The sequence below is a fragment of the Carlito syrichta genome, unplaced genomic scaffold (genome assembly GCF_000164805.1).
Source record: "Carlito syrichta isolate Samal-C Ts95f unplaced genomic scaffold, Tarsius_syrichta-2.0.1 Scaffold303986, whole genome shotgun sequence".
Taxonomy (NCBI): domain Eukaryota; kingdom Metazoa; phylum Chordata; class Mammalia; order Primates; family Tarsiidae; genus Carlito; species Carlito syrichta.
In genome coordinates this window covers 1-21,612 of record NW_007248082.1, presented here as the reverse complement: position 1 = coordinate 21,612, position 21,612 = coordinate 1, and the positions used below count along the sequence as shown (strand labels likewise).

Genomic DNA, 21,612 nt, shown 5'->3' with positions numbered 1-21,612 from the left:
AGGTGCGCGCTACCACGCCTGGCTGATTTTTTGATTTATTGTAGAGATGAGGTCTCGTTGCCCAGGCGGGTCTCAAACCCGCGGGCTCAAGCTCATAATTACTTTAAATGAAAATGAATTAAACTCTCCGTTGGCAGAATGGATAAAAGACAAGCTGTGATCCAATTAAATCTATATTTCTTATCTCCCAAGAGAGTCAAAGACTCTCCCAAGAGAGTCAAAGTAGGCTGAAAGTGAAAGGATGGAAAAAGATACTCTGCAAACTGGGAGCAGTGGTGTGCACTTGTAATCCCAACTACTCAAGAAACTGAGGTGGGATAATTCCTGTTTTGACTATATCAAACAAAATAGACTTCAGACCAAAAAAGTATATGAGAGACAAAGAAGGACATTATATGCTAATGAAAGTTCAATACAGCAAGAAGATATAACAATGATAAACATGCACCTAATAACAGACTATCAAAATGTATGAAGCAATACCAAAACTTATGGGCTGCAGTAAGAAAAATTCTAAGGATTTTTACAGCAATAAATGACAACATCAACCCCCCCCCAAAAAACCCTAACTTTATACCCCCAGGAACCAGAAAAAGAACAAACTAAGCCAAAAGTTAACAGACGGAAGAAAATAAATATCAGTGCAGAAATAAATGGCATAGAGACTAGAAAAAGAGGTGAAAAGGTAAAGCAAACAGTTGGTAGTTTGAAAAGATAAACAAAATCAATAAAACATTAACTAGACTAAGAAAAAAGAAGACTCAAAATCAGAAAGGAGGAAGTGGCAAGATGGCGACAGAAAAGGTCAGACTATGAGTATCTCCACAAAAGCGAGTGTCCATAAAGACTCTCTGCATGAGTGGGTGTGTGCTGGTGGGTGAGTGAAAGTCCATCTGAGGAGAGACCTGGGTTCATGCACCGGTCCTCTCCTCCTGAGGTGACGGCAACTTCCCAGCCCCCTGAGATTGGAGACCCAGGCGGGCAGGATCATATGCCATTTGGGGACTCTCTTGGGAGGAGGCAGTAGAGGACAGCTGTCCCTCACCACCTGGCACCCGACCTACACCATCACCTGCAGTAGCAGACCAGGAACAAGCAGGAGGAACTGTGGAGAAGGCAGGTGGGGGAAATCTGGAATAAAGCTCCAGCACCAGTGATGAGATGCTGACAGGCACCATCTTCTCAGTCCTGGGACTGGGCAGAGACCTGCATTGCCCCGCCCAGTTCTGCCCAGCCTCCATCTTAGGACCTGGAGGCTATCTTCTTATCAGACTTGGAGAGACAGAGGCTCCTCCCCCATGCTGGGACAGGCACAGACACTTCAGACCTGAGTGGGAGACTTGCCAGCAGCAGTAGTGAGTAGGGTGAGCCTGGATCTGATCCAGTCTCCTCCCACAGTAGTCCACGGAGCATCTTACCCACACTGAGAACAACCCTATCAGCCTGTGTTGAGAGCAGAGGAGAGGGTTGGAGACCAGAGCCACTCCCTAAAGCAGAGGCCTAAAAGGAACCTGGTGCCACAGAAATAGTCACAGAAAGTGTTTTTTTTTCCCCTTCTATGTTTTTTGTTTTAGTTTCAGCTTTTTTTTTCTTCTTTCTTTCCTTTCTTTTTTTGTTTTGAGTTGGAGTCTCTGTCACCTAGGTTGGAGTGCAGTGGCATGCTCATGGCCACCCCAGCATCCACCAGCTGGGCTCTGGCAATCTTTCTCCCTCAGCCTTCAAAAGTAGCCAGAACTATAGGTGCATTCTACCATGCCTGGCTAATTTTTGACTTATTGTAGAGACGAGGTCTTGCCAAGTTGCCTGGGCAGGTCTTGAATCCATGGGGGGAGGGCAATCCACTCACTTTGGTCTCACAAAGTCCTGGGACTACAGGCTGAGCCACTGAGCCTGGCCTCTTTCTGGTTTTTTTTTTTTGTACTTGCTTTGTTTCTGTTATTTTAATTTTTTTTTTAAAGATTTTCTGTTTATGTATGGACATTTTTGAGGGAGAGTATGCCAACAGGGGGGTTTTTGTTTGTATGACTGTCTGTATGTTTTTGTCTTTTTTGTTTTTTCTGTCTTTGTTTGTCTCTCTGTTTATTCATTAGTTGATATGCCTGTCTGTTTTTCCTCTTCTTCTTCTCTCTCCACCTCCCTTTCTTCTTCCTCTTTCCTTTTTCCATTTCTTTCTGTTTGCTTATCTCATTTTGCTTTTAGAGGGCAAACAAACACCCGCTCTGCATGAACAGATTGTAAGGCAGTAGGAAGTGGGTTCCAGGGAGCCCAGACTCCTGTCAGTGGATCCTGGGATCTGCAGATAGTCTCTGAATCACAGCTCCCCCCTTAATTAAATCTCATAACTGCAAAAGGCACAGGTCCCCAGCCCCAGTCCAGCTTCAGAATTGAACAAAACCAGAGGATCTACATAAGGAGGAATAGGAGATTGAGCAAACAGAAATAAAAGCTATCCTCTCATCTCTGAACAACAGAATTAAAGAGGTTAAAAAAAAAAAAAAAAAGGGAGGGGGAGGAAAACCTACACAAATGAAGAAAAACCAAAGGAAGAATATGAGTCTCACATAGACCCCTGGGAGTTCAGTCACTGAGAATACAGACTTTGGAACTCAAACAATGAGGAACCCCCAGAATGATTGGTCTCAAATCACAAACCCAGATATCAAGATATTAATAGAGTATAAATAGAAATGAAGAGAGACAAGAGGAAAGAATGAAGGAGTTGATAACCGAGATAACAGCAATAAAGAATACAGTGAATGAAATAAACAACAAACTGATAAGCATGGAAAGCAGAATTAACCAAGCAGAAGAAAGACTCTCACTGCTTGAGGACCAAAATATGAAACTAACCCAAACTGTTAAAAACATAGAAAAGAAGATTAAAAAGACAGAACAAAACCTCTAAGAGATGAGCAATTATTTCAAGAGGCCAAACCTAAGATTAATTGGAATCCCTGAGGCAGATAGAGAGACAGAGACCACCCTGGAACAAACATTCCATGAAATTATCCAAGAAAACTCCCCTTATTTCATCAGTGACACAACCATTCAAACACAAGCGATTCAGAGAATACCTGCAAGACAACAAATGAGAAGACCAACTCCCAGACACATAGTAATCTGCCTACACAAAACACTTCAGGCTAGGAGAGCTTGGAGCCCAATCTTCAGAGTTCTCAAAGATAAACAATTTCAACCAAGAATTACCTACCCAGCTAAGCTAAGTTTTATCAGTGATAGAGAATTAAAATCCTTCCTATTCAATCCCTAAGAGTTTATACTGCCTCCAAACCAACTCTATAAGAAACACTTAGGAAAGTATTAAACACAGAAGAAAAGGAAAAAAAAGAACATCAACGCCTTTCCCAAGAATACAGGAAAAAGATTGAAAACACACATGAATTAACCCAACAACCAAAGAAAGACAACAAACAAACAGCAGCAGCAACAACAAACTCTAATAGAACCCATGACAGGGAAAAACTCTCACAGCTCTATAATTAGCCTGAATGTGAATGGACTAAATGCACCACTGAAAAGACACAGAATGGCAAAATGGATAAAATATCATGAGGCAACAATATATGGTCTCCAAGAGTCTCATCTCACCAGAAAAGACACTTACAGATTCATAGTAAGAGGATGAGAAACAAAATTTCAGGTGAATGGAACACAAAAGAAAGCAGGAGTTGCGATCTTAATATCAGACAAAATACTCTTTAAGCTATCAAAAATTTAAAAAGATATAGAAGGTTACTACATACTGATAAAAGTTCAATCCATCAACAAGAAATATCCATCCTAAATATATATGCACCCAACATAGGAGCACCAGCTTTCATACAGCAGCTTCTAGGTAAACTAAAATAAGATATTGACTCTAACACTGTCATTGCTGGGAACTTAAACACTCCACCAACAACCCTAGACAGAGCATCAAGACAAAAAGTCAACAAGGAGATCTGGAACCTCAACATGATATTGACCAAATGGATTTATTTGATACCTACAGAACACTCCACCCAAAAACCACAGAATATATATTCTACTCATCACCACATGGAACGTACTCTAAGATCAACCACATCCTCGGCCATAAATAAAGCATAATCAAATTCCATAAGATTGAAATTCTGCTTCACACCTTCTCAGGCCACGGTGAAATAAAAATAAATAACAACACCAACAAAGTTCCCCCAAAACCCACAAAGACATGGACCCTAAACAACATGATGATAAACAACTCCTGGGTCAACACAGAAATCAAAACAGAGATTAAACGATACCTGAAAACAAATGAAAACAAAGAAACTTCTTACCAAAATCTCTGGGATGCCATGAAAGCAGTACAAAGAGGGGAATTCATATCTCTATGAACACACATGAAGAAAATGGAAAGATCACAAGTTAACAACTTAACAAATCACCCAAGGCAGCTGAAAAAACAAGACCACCAAAATCCTAACTTCAGCAGAAGAATCCAGATCCCCAAAATAAAAACCCAAATTTGGGACATAAAAGACAAAAATATAATACAAATAATCAATGACCAAAAGCTGTTTTTTTGAAAGGATAGAAAAGATTGATGGACCCCTAACTAGACTGACCAAGAAAAAGAGAGAAAAAGTTCAAATAAACACAATCAGAAATGCAAAAGATGAAGTCAAAATTGATCTTAAAGAAATACAAAAGATTATGAGAGATTACTATGTACATCTGTATGGAAACAAACTCAAAAACCTAAATGAAATGGAGGACTTTCTTACATTGCACAACCTCTCCAGGGTGAAACAAGAAGAAATCAAGACCCTAAATAGACCAATAACAACCCAGGAAATTGACTATGTCATAAGAAAACTACCTACCAAAAAAAAAAGCCCTGGGTCAGATGGCTTTCCAGCAGAATTCTACAAAACATACGAGGAGGAGCTGATACCAATATGACTTTTCCAGGCAAAAGAGAAAGATGGAACTCTCCCCAAATCATTTTATGAAGCTAACATCACATTGATACCCAAACCAGGTAAAGATCCAACAAAGAAAGAGAACTACAGGCCAATATCGTTGATGAACATAGATGCTAAAATTCTCAATAAGATTCCGGCAAACCAGATCCAACAATACATCTCAAAAGTCATCCACCATGACCAAGTGGGCTTCATCCTTGGGATGCAGGGCTGGTTCAGTATCCACAAGACCACAAACATAATTAAATACATCAACAGATGTAAAGACAAAAATCATGTGATTATATCATTACCTGCAGAAAAAGCTTTTGATAAAATCCAGCATCCCTTGATTAAAAACCCTTGAACATCTAGGCATAGATGCAACATACCGCAAAATAGTCAAAGTCATCTACGAGAAACCCATAGCCAACATACTGCTAAACAGACAGAAATTGGAACCATTTCCCTTGAAAACTGGAACAAGACAAGGCTGCCCACCTCACCCCTCCTGTTCAACATAGTATTGGAAGTCCTAGCTAGAGCAATCAGACAAGAGAAGGAAATCAGGGGTATCCAAATAGGAAAAGAGGAAGTTAAGTTATCCCTCTTTTCAGACATGATGCTATACCTTGAAAACCCAAGAGAATCTGTCAAAAACCTCCTTGCACTGATAAAGGACTTTGGCAAAGTCTCAGGGTATGAAATAAATGTGCTAAAGTCAGTTGCATTCCTATACACCAACAAATCGAAACCCAAATAAAAAGCATAATCCCATTCACAGTAGCCACAAACAAAAGAAATACCTTGGCATCTTCCTAACCAGAGGAGTGAAAGACCTTTGCAACAAAAACACTGCTCAAAGAAATCTAAGATGACACAAAGAAATGGAAAAATATTCCATGCTCATGTATTGGAAGAATCAACATTATTAAGATGTCCATCCTACCCAAGGCAATCAACAGATTTAATGCAATACTCACTAAGTTATTAGCAGCATTCTTCTAAGACCTGGAAATGACAATATAGGAATTCATATGGAAAATAAATGACCACGAATAGCCAAAACAACCCTCAGCAAACAAACAAACAAACAAAAAACAAAAAAGAAAAAAAAAACACAAAAACAAAGCAGGAGACATCATGCTCCCAGACTTTCAGCTTTATTATAAATCTACAGTAATCAAAACAGCCTGGTATAGGTACAAGAACAGGCATATAGACCAATGGAACAGGATAGAGATTCCAGAAGCAAAACCTCAATTTCTCAACCAACTCATCTTTGACAAAGCCTCCACCATCAACCACTGGGGAGAGAAGAGTCTATTCAGTAAATGGTGCTGGGAAAACTGGTTGACCACATGCAGAAGATTAAAACAAGACCTCTACCTATCACCATGCACAAAAATCAACTCTAAATGGTTCAAAGACCTAAACGTAAAGTCTCAAACTATAAGAACCTTAGAAAACACAGGAGACACCCTTATGGAAATTGGAACAGCAACCAATTCCTGATCAAAACCCCAAGTGCCCATGCTGTAAGAGATAAGATTGACACGTGGGACCTCATCAAACTGACAAGTTTCTGTGAAGCCAAAGAAACCCTTGAGAGCTCAGGGAGACAGCCCACAGACTGGGAAAAAATATTTGCCAACTGTATGTCTGACAAAGGCCTAACAGCTAGTATCTACAAGGAACTCAAATGTGCTGAAAAGAAAAAAAACAAATAGCCTCATTACATAGTGGGCAAAAGATATGAATAGACACTTCTCAAAAGATATACGAGCAGGCAACAGATACATAAAAAATGCTCAGCCTCACTAATCATCAAAGAAATGCAAATTAAAACCACATTGAGATACCCCCTAACTCGAGTCAGAATGGCCATCATCAATAACTTGAAAAACAACAGATGCTGGAGAGGATGTGGGGGAAAAGGGAACACTTCTACACTGTTGGTGGGAGTGTAAACTAGTACAGTCTCTGTGGAAAACTGTGTGGCGATCCCTAAAAGATCTAAAAATCTACTTCCCATACTACCCCGCAATCCTCCTACTGGGAATATACCAGAGGAACTCAAATCACTCTATGAAAAAGATACTTGTACACACATTTTTATGGCAGCATTATTTACAATAGTAAAAACATGGAACCAACGGTGCTGCCCATCAAAAGAGGACTGGATAAAAAAAATGTGGTACATATATACAATGGAATATTATGCAGCCATAAAGAAGGACAAAATTATGAACTTCACAGCAACTTGGATGAACTTAGAGGCTCTAATACTGAGTGATCTATCACAGAAACAAAGAACTGAGTATCACATGTTCTCACTCATAAGTGGACCTTGAACAACTATTGCAATGCTATAAGAAAGGGATTAGCAGTAGTGGGAAACTGCCATGGGAGGGTGGGGGTGAGAGTGGCAGTAGTGGGAAATTGCCAGGGGAGGTGGGGAGCACACCTCATCAACAAGGGTACCTGTATAGCTAATCCTGAATTACACCCCACATATTTAAAATAAAAAATTTGTTTAAAAAAGATGAAAACATAGAAAAAAATCAAATGAAAGAGGAGACATTACAACTGATACCATAGAAATACATAGGCTATGACTACTATAAATAATTATATGCCAAAAAATTGGAAAACCTAGAAGAAATTGGTAAATTTCTACAAACATACAACCTACCAAGACTGAATCATGAAAAAATAGAAAATCTGAGGGCCAGATGTGGTGACTCACACCTGTAATCCCAGCACTTTGGGAAGCCAAGGTGGGTAGATTGCTTGAGCCCAAAACTTCAAGACCAGCCAGAGCAACACAGCAAGATCTCATCTCTACCAAAAACAAAACAAAACCAAAAAAAAGCCAGGCATAGTGGTGTACAATTGTAGTCTCAGCTGCTCAGGAGACCGAGGAGAGAGGATCACTTGAGCTCGAGAGGTGGAGGCTGCAGTGAACCATGGTCATGCCACTGTATTCAAGCCTGGGCAACAGGGGAACTCTGACCAAACTCATTTTACATGGCCACCATTACCTTGATACCAAAGCCAGACAAAGATACCACAAGAAAAGAAAACTACAGGCTAGCCAGGCATGGTGATATGTGCCATGTGCCTATAGTCCTAGCTACTCAGGAGGCTGAGGTGGGAGGATCACTTGAGCCCAGGCTGGATGACAGAGCAAGACCCTGCCTAAAAAAAAAGAAAGAAAAGAAAAAACTACTGAATAGTAAGTATGCCTAATCTAATGCACATAGATATTAAAAGGCTCATACACCCTGATTAAGTGGGATTTATCCCTACAATGCAAACATACACAAATCATTAAATGTGATACACTACATTTAAAAAGGACAAAAATCATATCATCATCTCCATAAAAGCATTGGACAAAATTCCTTTCAGAATAAAAACCATAAACAAATTAAGTATAAAAAGAATATACCTTAACATAATAAAGGCTATATATGACAAGCCCACAGCTAACATAATACTCATTGATGAAAAGCTGAAAACTTTCCTTCTAAGATCAAGAACAAGACAAGGATGCCCACTCTTGCCACAACTATTCAATGTAGTACTAAAGTCTTGCTAGAACAAAAGAAAAAAAGAAAGAAAGAAAGAAAGAAAATAAAGGCACCCAAATAGGAAAGGAAAAAAGTAAAATTGTCTTTCTTTGCAGACGATGTGCTCTTATATACAGAAAACCCCAAAGACTCCATTAAAAAACTAATTATTAGAAGTAAGAAGCTAATTAATTATTAGAACTAATAAATGAACTAAGTAAAGTTGCAAGATGCAAATCAGCATGCAAAAATCAGTAGCATTTTTATACATTACAGGTTATGTGTCCTTTATTTGAAATGACAGGGTCTGAAATATTTCGGGTTTGTTTGGATTTTGGAACATTTGCATGATACTGGTTGGGCATCCTGAATCCAAAAATTTGAAATACAAAATGCTCTCATGAGCATTTCATTTGAGTGTCATGTCAGCATTCAAAAGTTTTCTTTTTTCATGTCATATGTTTATTTACAAACATATTCTGTATACTGTGAGTTCAAGAGTTTGATCCATTTCTCAAAGAGACTGCACATCTTAAAATGCTCTTCATATCTGTTAAATGGATGAACTAAAACATCCTTCCTTCTTAAGCAGTTGGTGTCTTATATACTATAAAGAAAGGTGCAGCAAACCCAGATCTAAAGTACGATGTCATCATCTCCTGCGGACCACAGAGGTTGAGAATCTCTGGCTGCCCTGTCTCCACATGGCACTGCTGCAAGCTCAGCGAAAGTGCCGAGACCAAAGGTGGAAAAAATGGCAGCACCACCCTTTTCATGACCTTGTTCCCCATGTACAGGGGCCGAAAGGCCAAAAAGTTTTAAATTTTGGAGCCTTTCATATTTTGGACTTTCAGATTCGGGATGCTCAACCTGTAATAATGAACTATTCAGAAAAGAAATCAAGGAAACAATTTCATTTACAATAGCATAAAAAATTCCTAGGAATAAATTTAACCAAGGCAATGAAAAATCTGTACATTAAAAACTATAAAACATTGATGAAGTAAATTATAGAAGATACAAATAAATACAAAGATATTCCATGTTTATGGGTTGGAAGAATTAATATTGTATCCAAAGTGATCCACAGATTCAGTATAATCTCTATCAAGATTCCAATGACATTTTTCTCAGAAACAGAGAAAAAAAAGTTGAGCATAGTGGCTCATGCCTTTAATCCCAGGGAGGCTGAGGTAGTAGAATTGCTTGAGGCCAGGAATTTGAAACTCTAAAAATATTTTCCTTTTAAACTAAAAAAAGTTATTTAGGCATGGTGGTACATGCCTGTAGTCCCAGCTACTTGAGAAGCTGAGGCAGAGGACCCCTTGAGCCCTGAAGTTTGATATTGCAGTGCATTATAAAAATGCCACTGCACTCTAGCCTAGGCAAGAGAAAAAGACCCTGTCTCTTAAAACAAACAAAACAAAAATTCTAAAATTCATATGGAACCACAAAATACCCCAAACAGCTAAAGCAGTCTTAAGCATAAAGAATAAAGTTGGAGACATCACTACCAGATTTCAAAATATACTACAAAGCTATTGTAATTAAAACAGCATGGCATTGGCATTAAAAAACAAACACATAGACCAATGGAACAGAATAGAGACTCCAGAAATAAATCTATGCATTTATGGTCAATTGATCTTCAGCAAAGCTACCAAAAATACACAATGGGGAAAGGACAGTCTCTCTATTAAATAGTATCAGGAAAACTGGGTATCTACATGCAGAAGAAGGAAATTGGAACTTAATCTCATACCACAGACAAAAATCAAGTCAAAATGGATTAAATACTCAAATGTAAGATTTGAAACTTTAAATCCAGAAGCAAATATAGAGAAAAAGATTTTTTACATTGGTCTGTGCAGTATTCTTTAAGGTGATCCCAAAAGCACAGGTAACAAAAGTAGCCAAAGAGACTAAACCAAATGAAAAAGTTTCTTCTGCACAGCAATGGAAGCAACAGAGTGAAGTGACAACATATGAAATGGGAGAAAATATTTGCAAGCCATACATATGATAAGGGTTAATATCCAAAATATTTACAGAAGTCAGACAATAGCAAGAAAATAATCAAATTTTAAAGTGGGCAAAGCATGTGAGTAAACATATTGCAAAAGAGGACTTACAAATGACCAATAGATACATGAAAAAACAGTCAACATCACTAATCATCAGGAAATGCAAATTAAAGTCAAAATGAGATATCACTTCACACGTGTTAGAATGGCTGTTATCAAAAAGACAAAAGACTAAGTGTTGCCAAGGGTGGAGAGAAAAGAAAATACTTGTACACTGCGGGTGGAAATATAAAATGGTACCGTGACTGTGCAAGGCAGTATAATGTTCCTCAAAAAATTAAAAATAGGACGACCATTTGACCCAGCAATTCACTTCTGGGCATATAGTCATAGGAAATGCAATCAGAATGTGAAAGAGATATCTGCACTCCCATGTTCCCCACAGTCTTATTCACAAAAGTCAAGATGTGGAATCAACCCTTGTGTCCATTACCGGATACATGAATAAAGAAAATGTGCCATATATACATACAGTGGAATGCTATTCAGCCTTAAAAAAGAAGGACATATTGTCATTGGCAACAAGGATGAAAGATGGGGACATAATATTAAGTGAAATAAGCCAGGCACAGAAAGACAAACACTCACATGTGGAGTCTAAAAAAGTTGAGCCCTTAGAAGCAGAGAGTAGGATGGTGATTGCTGGGGGGAGTTGGGAGACGGGTGCCAAAGGGTGCAAAACTTCAGCCAGACAGGATGAGTAAGTTTTGGAGATCTACGATACAGCATGGTGACCATATTAATAATAGTGTATTGTAGGCCAGGTGCAGTAGCTCAAACCTGTAATCCCAGCGCTGTGGGGGGCCAAGTGGGAGGATTGCTTAAACCCAGGAGTTTGAGACCAGCCTGGGCAGCATGGTAAGACCTCATTTCTTCAAAAGATCACAAGTAGTCAGGCGTGGCGGTGCATGCTTGTAGTCCCAGCTCCTCGGGAGGCTGAAGCAGAAGGACTGCCTGAGTCCAGGAGGTCAAGGCTGCAGTGAGCCATGATTGTGCCACTGCACTCCAGCCTGGGCAACAAGAATGAGACCTCAACTAAAATAAGTAAACAAATAAGTAAATAAGAGTGTATTGTATATGTGAAAATTGCTAAAAGAGTAGACCTAAAATGTTCTTACCACAAAAAATTGATAAGTATGTGAGGTGATGGATATGTTCAATAGCTATATTTAATCATTTCACAATATATACATGTGTCAGAACATCACATTGTATATCATAAATACATACAATTTTTATTTGCTAACTATACCTTAGTAAAGTTGGAAGAAAAACAGATCATGTGATTCAGGAATTCTACTTCTGGGTATATACCCCAGGAATTGAAAGCAGAGTCTTTAAGAGATATTTGTATATCCATGTTCATCGCGTTATTCACAAGAATTAAAATGTGGAACCAGCCCACGTGTCAGATGAATGAATAAGAAAAATGTGGTATACACATACAATGGAATATTATTCAGGCTTTATAAGGAAGGAAATTCTGACATATGCTACAATATAGATGAAACTTGAAGGCATTATGCTAAGTGAAATAATCCAGTCACAAAACACAAATATTAAATGATTTCACTTATATGCGGTATCTGGAGTAATCAAAATTATAGAGACAAAAAGAATGGTGGTTGGCAAGGGCTAGGGGAAGGAGAAATGAAGAGTTATCGTGTAATTGGTAGAGTTTCAATTTTCCAAGGTGAAAGAGTTCTGGAGATACATGGTGGTGATGGTTGCACAATATAAATATACTTAATATCACTGAATAGTACACTTAGAAGCAGTTAAAATGGTAAGATTTCTGTTAATGTCTATTTTACCACCATAAAAAAAGTTGAAAAAAAATAAGCTAAATTGCCCCTCAGGACAAGTAGCTTTGGGTGCTGGGCTTACTTCTCTGGGTTCTTGCTTTCTGACTTTGTCTGAGTTACTACCCACTTGTGGATTCTTCTATGTTTTCTATATTTCATCCAGCCTTTAAAATTGTCCTTAAGAGGAGTTTCATCTAATTAACCCAACACATCATTAGCAAAAGCGGAAGTCCCCTCATGAGCCCATCCAAAGTTCTAACCTTTTTATTCTGTGCTTTATACTTTCTTTTCCTCCCCATTGCCCAAGGTAAGACATACTGCCAAGGCTTTGTAAATTATTATGCTTAGATTCAATGCCCAATGTTACCAAGCTTTATTATTAAGTAACACTTAAAGTAATTGAGATTTTAAGAAAAGATCACAAAGTTGAAAATGCAAATATTATTCATTCAGGGTAAACTTTTAGAGTTGTCAAATTATAATATTTGAAGTTGGAAGGAGTGATTTAGTCCAGCCTTTTTATTTTACAGATAAGGAAATTAAGGTCTAGAAAAGTGAAGCAATGGCAGAATTGGAAACTAAAATTATATCTTCTTGGTTCCAAGTTCATTCTTTCTACTACTGTTTTAGTAAAGGATTATTTCAGGAAAATGTCATAAAATATTTTATACATTTTTATTTCAACTATTTACATGTGGATGGAAAGAAAAGGGCAGCTTAAGACATTTATTTGGACAGTTTCCTAAAAATCTACCAAAAGGAGCACAGACAAATAATTTTGTAGAACTTTTAATTAAAGTTAGCAAAATTATGCAAGATTTCTCAGAGCCATATGTTAATATGTACTGCAAATTTCCAAAAGGAAAACGATGCAAAATTTCCCAAACTTACTTAAATATAAAGCCATTTTTCCCCCAGACAATCTTGGTCTAGAATTCTACAGGGCATATTTTGAGAATTAATATTTTAGACTATCTCATAATTCTCTCATACATTTCACTTTGGCAAAAGTCTGAACACCTTTTTAGGAATTCTACCTACTCACTTTTACAAGTTTGTTGCCTGTTACTGATTGCTTTACACTTGTAAATTTTTTTTTAAGAGACAGCTGAGTGCAGTGACATGATCATAGCTCACTGTACCTCAAACTCCTGAACTCAAGTGATCTCCTGCTTCAGCTTCCTGAGTAGATAGGACTACAGGCATGTACCCTACACCCACCCAGCTAATTTTTTTATTTTTCATTTTGTAGCGATGAGGCCTCTCTGTGTTACTCAGGTTGGTCTCAAACTCCTGACCTCTAATGATCATTTTGTCTTGGTCTCAAAAAGTGCTGGGATTATAGATATGCACTGCTGTGCCCAGCTTAAAGCTATTTTAAAAATATATCCTTGGGAGATCAGCAAAGTACAATCAGGTCAATACCAATAAAAGGGTTCTTAAGATGGAGCTCTCTAAACAACACACTTAAGATTTCTTTTGCCCAGAGAATAACTACTACAGAGACGTGGAAGCCAATTTCTGTTATCTTAGGTAAAATTCTTATTTCCAATGAAAAATAAAAAACAAGATGATATTTTTTTCTAATTTGACCTAGTAACACCTTAAAAATGGATACCACTATCTATTTGAATCCTTCAATGCCCAATCCTATTTTGAGTGTGACAGGTATTGAGCCATCAATGAAAATATCAAACCAAGTTTAAATTTATTAAAGCTTATATTACTACTTATCATTGAAGGCTAGACCTTTCCAAGATTTTTTTGTTAAGAGATATAATTAAATTTATATGAAGAACTTACATGGAATTCTGAAAAGTGGAAAAGTCATCAACTTGTGATCCAAAAATAAGAAATCCTAACTGGGCATAAGCAAAGAATATTATAAAAAACATGATGGCAAATCCTACTATGTCTTTGATACAGCGGGACAAGGTTGATGACAACTGAGACATTGTCTTATTAAAGCTTATGAACTTGAATATCTGAAACAGAACAAAGTTAATTGAAATAGAATATCAAAGATTATAGTTACATAGAATAAGTTAAATTAATATCAGAAGAATTCTGCTTCAAATTAAAGGAGATACTTATAGTCAAGGGTGCTTGAGGATTTGCCAGCAATTGTTACAAGACCAAATTACTCTTAAAACTACTTAATAGTTGAGAAAAATATTTTTTCATGACCTCATAGTTTAAGTTCCCATTATTCTATTACACTGCTGTCTTATGTAATATAATAAAATATAAATACCTTTATCCATGCAAAGAAGATGGTAATAGCAATTATATTGTTGTAATAAATGTACCAGTATGCAAGAAAATAGAAGTCTGAATATTTTTCAGTACTTTTCAATAACTGTCCAAGTAAGATAAAAATTTGTACATTACAGTATATGTTGAAGGAAACAGCCACAAAACACAACTAAATGGGAAAATAAGAAGGGTTGAATTAGAGACTATTTCTACCTCTAGCTTCTTGCAGCCTGTGAAGAAACTCATGAAAAGTTTATCAGAATTTTAACAAACTTCTTATAAAAGATAGCATAATTATCATACAAGTAAAAAAAACTGAAACTTTTTGTTTCATTGAGTCATAATGTACAAATGTTTAAAATGATTATGTAACTCTGACTAAGCCATAAGGGTTTCTGCTCTACACGATACCTACATGTTTAAAATTTCCTACCATGTAATGCTACCAGAAAAAAAATATTTAGAGTTACAAAAAATAAACCCTTTTAAAGTCCTTTAAAAAGCATTTAAAAAGAGAATTTCAGAACCAGGTTATCTTAGTTATCACAGCTTTATAACTGACACAAGATTTTCCCTTTGACCTTCCTTGCCTGAAATACACAGACAGTTAAACATTTAATGCTATGCCCTTTGTTAGACATTATTGGGGGATACCAGAGAGGTAGGCTGCATGCTTTCTGACTCTGAGAAGCTTTCAACCTGTTTCGGGAAATAGGGCTTAAATATTTGGCTATGACTAAGGGCCAATGAGGGTGAAAGATCAGACTATATGAGCCAGAAATACTGTTCTTTGACTGATTTTTGTTTGTTTGTTTGTTTGTTTTAGAGATGAAGTCTTGCTCTGTCACCCAGGCTGGAGTTCAGTGGCATAATCATAGCTCACTGCAGCCTCAAATTCCTGGGCTCAAGTGATCCTCCCCACCTCAATCGCACCAGTGGCTGGGACAACAGGTGTGTGCCACCATGCCTGGCTAATTAAAAAAAAATTTTTTTTTTTGTAGAGATAGAGTTTTGCTATGTTGCCTTGGCTGGTCTCAAACTCCTGGGCTCAAGCAATATTTCTACCTCAGCATCCCAGAGCTGGGATTACAGGCATGAGCACCTGGCCTCTTTGACCATTTCTAAGACCAAGCTCTTAATATGTGTCTCACCCTGCCTAAATTTCTGCTTATTTTAGTATGTATGTTTTAGTATGTTCCTGTAAGTAGAATTGACAGTCTTTGGTATTTCTTTCAGGGGACAAAATTCCCCATCCTGGTGCCCTTTCTATCCACAAGTTCTCCTCTGGTTGTTCACCCCCCATACCCCATCACCCCATCAATATTTTGCCTAGTATTGTCTTTTGCCTATGTTTTCAAAACTTAGTGTGAGGAAGAAAGCAGATTTAGGCAGAAATAGAGGGGTACATTTTAAACAACTTTGTCCAAAAAGACCCATGCTTGGTGAAACACGAGGCCCTGTAAGGAACATATTTTTTAGGGTGTAGGTAGACTTACTGTGCACATTAAATAATGTTTATGGAATCATCTATTCTTGTAGGTTTATGCTGACCCTCTCAAGGATCAAATCAGGAAAAAATAGCCTTTTTGGAGGCATATTATTAGTAGTACTATGACAGTTCATTTTATGTTTGATACTTGTAGCTTTCAAAACAAGTCCTGGATGAATAGAAAATTCTGTTTTTTTACCCTTCCTTCATTGATGGGTTCAGATGCTATCTGCTTCAGCCATACACATGAATATATACTTACCAGCAAAAGTAGCAATTCTAGCCAGTTCCAAATACTTTTGAAATAGTCAGACTTAAATTCTTTCATTCTTTTGATTTCTTGTGTTGTGAAGATAAAAAGAAAAATGCAAAACGTGATTTCACAGGAAGCAATAAAATAATCATAGTAACTAACATATCTTAGGAGCTTCACAGTGTAAAACTGCCACGAAGTAAGTATTCCTCCAGTTGCAGGGAATTCTGCCACCAATCTGTAAAATTAGGTTTGTAAAAGTAACTATTCATTTTAAGCATTTATATTTCAGTACTTAATGTGAAATTTCTAATCAATGATGACATATACATTAATGAAATCAGTTATTTTGTACAAAATATGTTTCCTTGGGGCCATGGGTTTAATTTAAACGCTTTCTAGTGGATTTACTTATTTATTTCTCTCTTTTTTTGTGAATAAGCAGGATCTATTGAGAGGACAGAGAAGCTCCCACGGTGGTAGGGGACCTGAAGGGGTTGCCCCTACTTATTTCCTAATGACTCTACTTTTTCTGCACCTGAATATTCACAGTGGTTAAAGACCAATGTAAATTATTTTGAAAGTAAAGATATGACTTTAGTCAGACATTCATATCTTGTGTTCAGACTGTTAGTTCATAACTGGGAATAAAATTTATCTCCAACAGAGAATGAAATGTTCAAGAAAATGTCATACTGTTAGTTATTGTTATTAGTTAGGACTCTCCCTCCAATACATAATTTTTTAATATTTCAGAAGAGGGAAATACCTTCTCCCCCTTTAGATGATCAGAACTACTTCTTGCTTCTAAATGTCAAGGTTACATATTTTACTAAAGCAAATGTTTTCTGTTGGCTGCTAGATACAAAAATTCATATGCAAACAATAGTAAAACAATCACAACACTGAATATAAAAAGATTTTGAGGTTGTTTACTGTATTTCTGGTGTTCTCCACAGCCTTAGGTAATTAAGAATTGGCAGTAACTTAAGGAATCATCATTTCTATCACAATATTACAACGGGATTATTCCTACCTACAGATATTAGCAAATTTTATTGGTACTGTGATAAGGTACCCCCAAAACAAACAAACAAAACCACAGTTAACAAATAAAGCTGTTTCTTACATATAGTAGGTGTTCAATGTTGAATACATGAGTGAGGCGAAAGAAACTCAATATTATAATCTAAAATGTAGACTAATACACACAAAAAGAAAACCCCCAGTATTCTGTTCAGTTTGCCTGATACTGAAATGAGCTAAATCAGTTAATAAAATCAAATTGCTAGCAAAATAATATTAACCAGCTTGCTCCATTTTGTTTAAAACATTCATCTTAGTTACCTGCCTGACCTAAGAATCAATGCCTATATGTGATTACAGTAATGTTCCCATGACCACAGACCCCCAGCTTTGTCTCCTTTGGGCAGGTTATGCTGATCGTTGCCTGCTGACTGTTATAGAACTCCTTGGCCATAAGTTCCATGTGATTGCATGCTTTGTTAACTGAAATCAAATGTTACACTTTGACATTTTCATAGTTTGTTCTTATATTCTATTAGTGACCTAACCAAGGTAACTCCATTGTATAATGATTCTTCTTCCTTGTCTCTATGTAACTACCTTAAACTATATCTTAATGGCAGAACTCCAGGGACTTTTTGGGCACTGGCTATACCTAGGACATAAAATTAATCAAAGCTCTCTAACAATCGAAGTTCCCATTTTGGTTGCCAAGTTGTTAGTTACTAGTTGCTATGGTCACTAAGTTGCTATGTAGCCAATGCTGCAAATTTTACCTATAAAAGCTTGTCACAAACTGCACTAATTTGTCACTAATTTCATTCCTACTCTTGACCTGCGTGTTAATAAATTCATAATTAATTAGACTCAGCTTGCTGGTGTGACTTCTTGCTTACTCGGTCATAACAATACGTGTACAAAAAAAAAAAAAAAATAAGTGGATGTGGTCTTAGTGTAAGCAATATGCTTCCATACAACTACTGATTAGATATACCATTAACAGTTTCAAAATCTGCTTAAATTTTAAAAAAATAACATTTTAAGCTGGGCTCGGTGGCTCAGCCTGTAATCCCGCGCCTTTGGGAGGCTGAGGTGAGTGGATTACCTGAGTCCACGGGTTCGAGACCTGCCTGGGCAGCGAGACCTCATCTCTACAATAAATCAAAAAATCAGCCGGGCGTGGTAGCGCATGCCTGTAATTCCGGCTACTTGGAAGGTTGAGGCGGAAGCATCACCGGGGCCCAGCAGGTCGAGGCTGCGGTGGCCGGGAGCGGCCACTGCACTCCAGTCTGGGCGACAGAGTGAGACCCCAACTCAAAAAAAAAAAAACCATTTTAAAAGGTAACATAGGCTGGGCATGGTGGCTCACGTCTATAATACCTGCACTTTGTGAGGGCGAGGTGAGAGAACTACCTGAGCCTACGGGTTTGAAACTAGCCTAGGCAACTTGGCAAGACCTCATCTCTACAATAAATAAAAAAATTAGCCAGGCATGGTGGCACATGCCTGTAGTTCCAGCTGTTGGGAAGGCTGAGGCAGAAGGATCACCTGAGACCAGCAGGTCGAGATTGTGGTGGCCATGAGCATGTGTCACTGCATTCTGGCCTGGGCGACAGAGATTCCAACTCAAAAAAAAAAAAAAAAAAAAAAAAAGGTAACATAGAATAAGCATAAAACCTAGAGACAGGAAGGAAATCTGGACTTAATCTGACATTACAAAGATTACTTCACAAGACTTAAAGCCAGTTACCGGAATGCTTCCACTCTTATTTAGAATATAGAAATGATTTGTACTCCTTTCTTTATCCCAATCAGGACTATTGGGAAGGATAAATGATGTTGGTAAAAAAAACTCTTATTACCTGAGAGAAAAGTAAGAACTTAAAAAGGAGTAATGTCCATTGGCTGCTTAAGGTAGTTCATTTGCTCTACTCATTTTTACAAAATGTAAAGGCCATGATATGTTTCACTTTACATGTTGCACAGGGGCAAAAAATTCTCTAGTCAGAGTAAATTCCAATTCTGTATTCCATTCTGGAAAAAAGTGTAAGATTTATGAGAGAAAAGTGGCTCATTGAGATGTTAGTAGACACTGTGTTTGCCTTTCTAGCAGTCATTATTTCATTTCTCTTTTCTAACAAAATCCTAATTGTATTTGGTCAACCACTCATCCTCAGATTGATTAGGAGAAGCTGATTACATTTCTAGGCAGATCCAATCATGGTAATCCTAATTTCCAGGGTTAGATTCTAGAACTCTTCTGTAAATCAGTTAGTATGGTCCAGGGGAGGGAGGTGACCTAAGGTAACCCAATTAGATTAATGGAATATTTTTCTCTTTGGTTGATGCTCTCTCCTTACAAATATCAACGTCATATAACCACTGTTAGGTACTGTCTCTATAAATGTTTCTTTACAATACCAATTCTTCCACCACTTGCTTTAGTTTTAGTGCCTGCATCATAGAAGAATCCATGTCATAAAAAAAAAAAAGTCCAAAGCAGTCTTGAATAATTGGAACCTCTCTGCCAGATTGTCTAGTGTCAGCTTGTTTTCTGGCACCAATTCTTCTACTCTTCTTCCTCATTGTCTGGCAATGGCTGGGAAGCAGTCATCTCCACTAAGTGGTCTTCTGTTAATTCCTCTGGTATGGTGTCTATTAGCACTTGAATGCCTTCAAGATCCATATCTTGAAACTCTTCATTCTTCCACCTTTTTTTGGTCATATCCACAATCCTTGATTTCATGATTTCCTTGATTGGCTCTGCCATAAATCTGTGAAGCCATGCACATCTAAACACAGTTTTCTCCAGTGGGAATTTATTGTTTCAGGCTTTCACAGTTTTTTCCTATAACAATAATGGCATCTTCAATGGTGTAATCCTTTCAAACTTTTATGATACTCTATCTATCAGGGTTATCTTCACAGAGTTGACAATCCTTTCCATAGAGTACTGTGTGTAATGAGCCTTAAAAGTTCCTCATGACCCCCCATCTAAAGGCTGAATTAGAGATGGTGTATTTGGGGGCAAGTAGACCACTTCATTGCCATTGGTGTTGAACATATGGGGTTCTAGGTGGCCAGGGGCATTGTCCAATTAAAAAAAAAACTTTCAAAAGTAGTCCCTTACTGGCATGCTACTTCCTGACCTCAGACAAAGTATTGATGGAACCAATCCAGAAAAAGAGTTCTCATTACCCAGGTCTTCTTGTTATACAGCCAAAAGACTGGAAGCTGGTGTTTATCTTTTGCCTTTAAGGCCCAGGGGTTAGCAGCTTTATAGATAAGAGCACTCCTGATTATAAACCCAACTGCATTTGCAAAAACAATAGAATTAGCTTATTCCTTCCTGCTTTAAATCCTGGTGCTCACTTATCTTCCTTATCAATAAATGTTCTTTTTGGCACTTTTTCCGGAAAAGGATACTTTTGTCTGCATTAAAAACCTGTTCAGGTAGATATCCTTTCTCCACAATGATTTTCTATTTTTTGAGTCGGAGTCTCACTCTGTCACCCAGGCTGAAGTGCAGTGGTCCACTCAGAGCCACCCCAGCATCGACCTGCTGGACTCCAGTAATCCTTCCACCTCAGCCTTCCAAGTAGCTGGAACTACAGGCAAGCACTACCATGCCTGGCTAATTTTTGATTTTTATTTATTTATTTATTTATTTATTTATTATTTCCATTTGATTTTTTTTTTTTTCATTAATCAGTATTTTTTATTATGGTTTTGTGGGGTACAGTTAAGGGTTAGGTGTACAATGACGTTTCATTCAGGCACCCTGTAGATAAGAAGTGTTTTCCCATCCCCCGACAGATATTTGCTACTGTTAATCCCATCCCCCTCCCCCCCCATAGTTTCCCAGTACCATCTGTCATTTTCTCATAGTATTGCATTGGATGTTCAAGGTCCATTATATGAGTGAGAACATGTGATATTCGGATTTTTGTTTTTGTGAGAGGTCACTCAGTATTATAGACTCTAGTTCCATCCAGGTTGCAGCGAAATTCATGATTTTGTTCTTTTTTATGGCTGCGTAGTATTCCATCGTGTATATGTACCACATTTTTTTAATCCAGTCCTCTTTTGATGGGCAGCATGGTTGTTTCCAGGTTCTTGCTATTGTGAACAATGCTGCGATAAACATACGTGTGCAGGTATCTTTTTTATAGAGTGAT

The 21,612-nt window shown here is 37.6% G+C and overlaps 1 protein-coding gene across 1 annotated transcript in view; it reads right to left on the bottom strand.

Annotated features, from left to right (window-relative positions):
• PKD2L2 (polycystin 2 like 2, transient receptor potential cation channel) overlaps nt 1-16,648 on the bottom strand; it is a gene marked incomplete at its 5' end in the record, with an annotated part of 38,887 nt that extends 22,239 nt beyond the window's left edge. The window contains 3 exons of the mRNA XM_021712993.1: nt 14,214-14,395; nt 14,665-14,835; nt 16,418-16,648. Of these exons, the coding sequence (XP_021568668.1) occupies nt 14,214-14,395; nt 14,665-14,835; nt 16,418-16,648 (584 nt within the window). The remainder of the gene's footprint in view (nt 1-14,213; nt 14,396-14,664; nt 14,836-16,417) is intronic.
• Between the last annotated feature and the right edge of the window lie 4,964 nt (nt 16,649-21,612).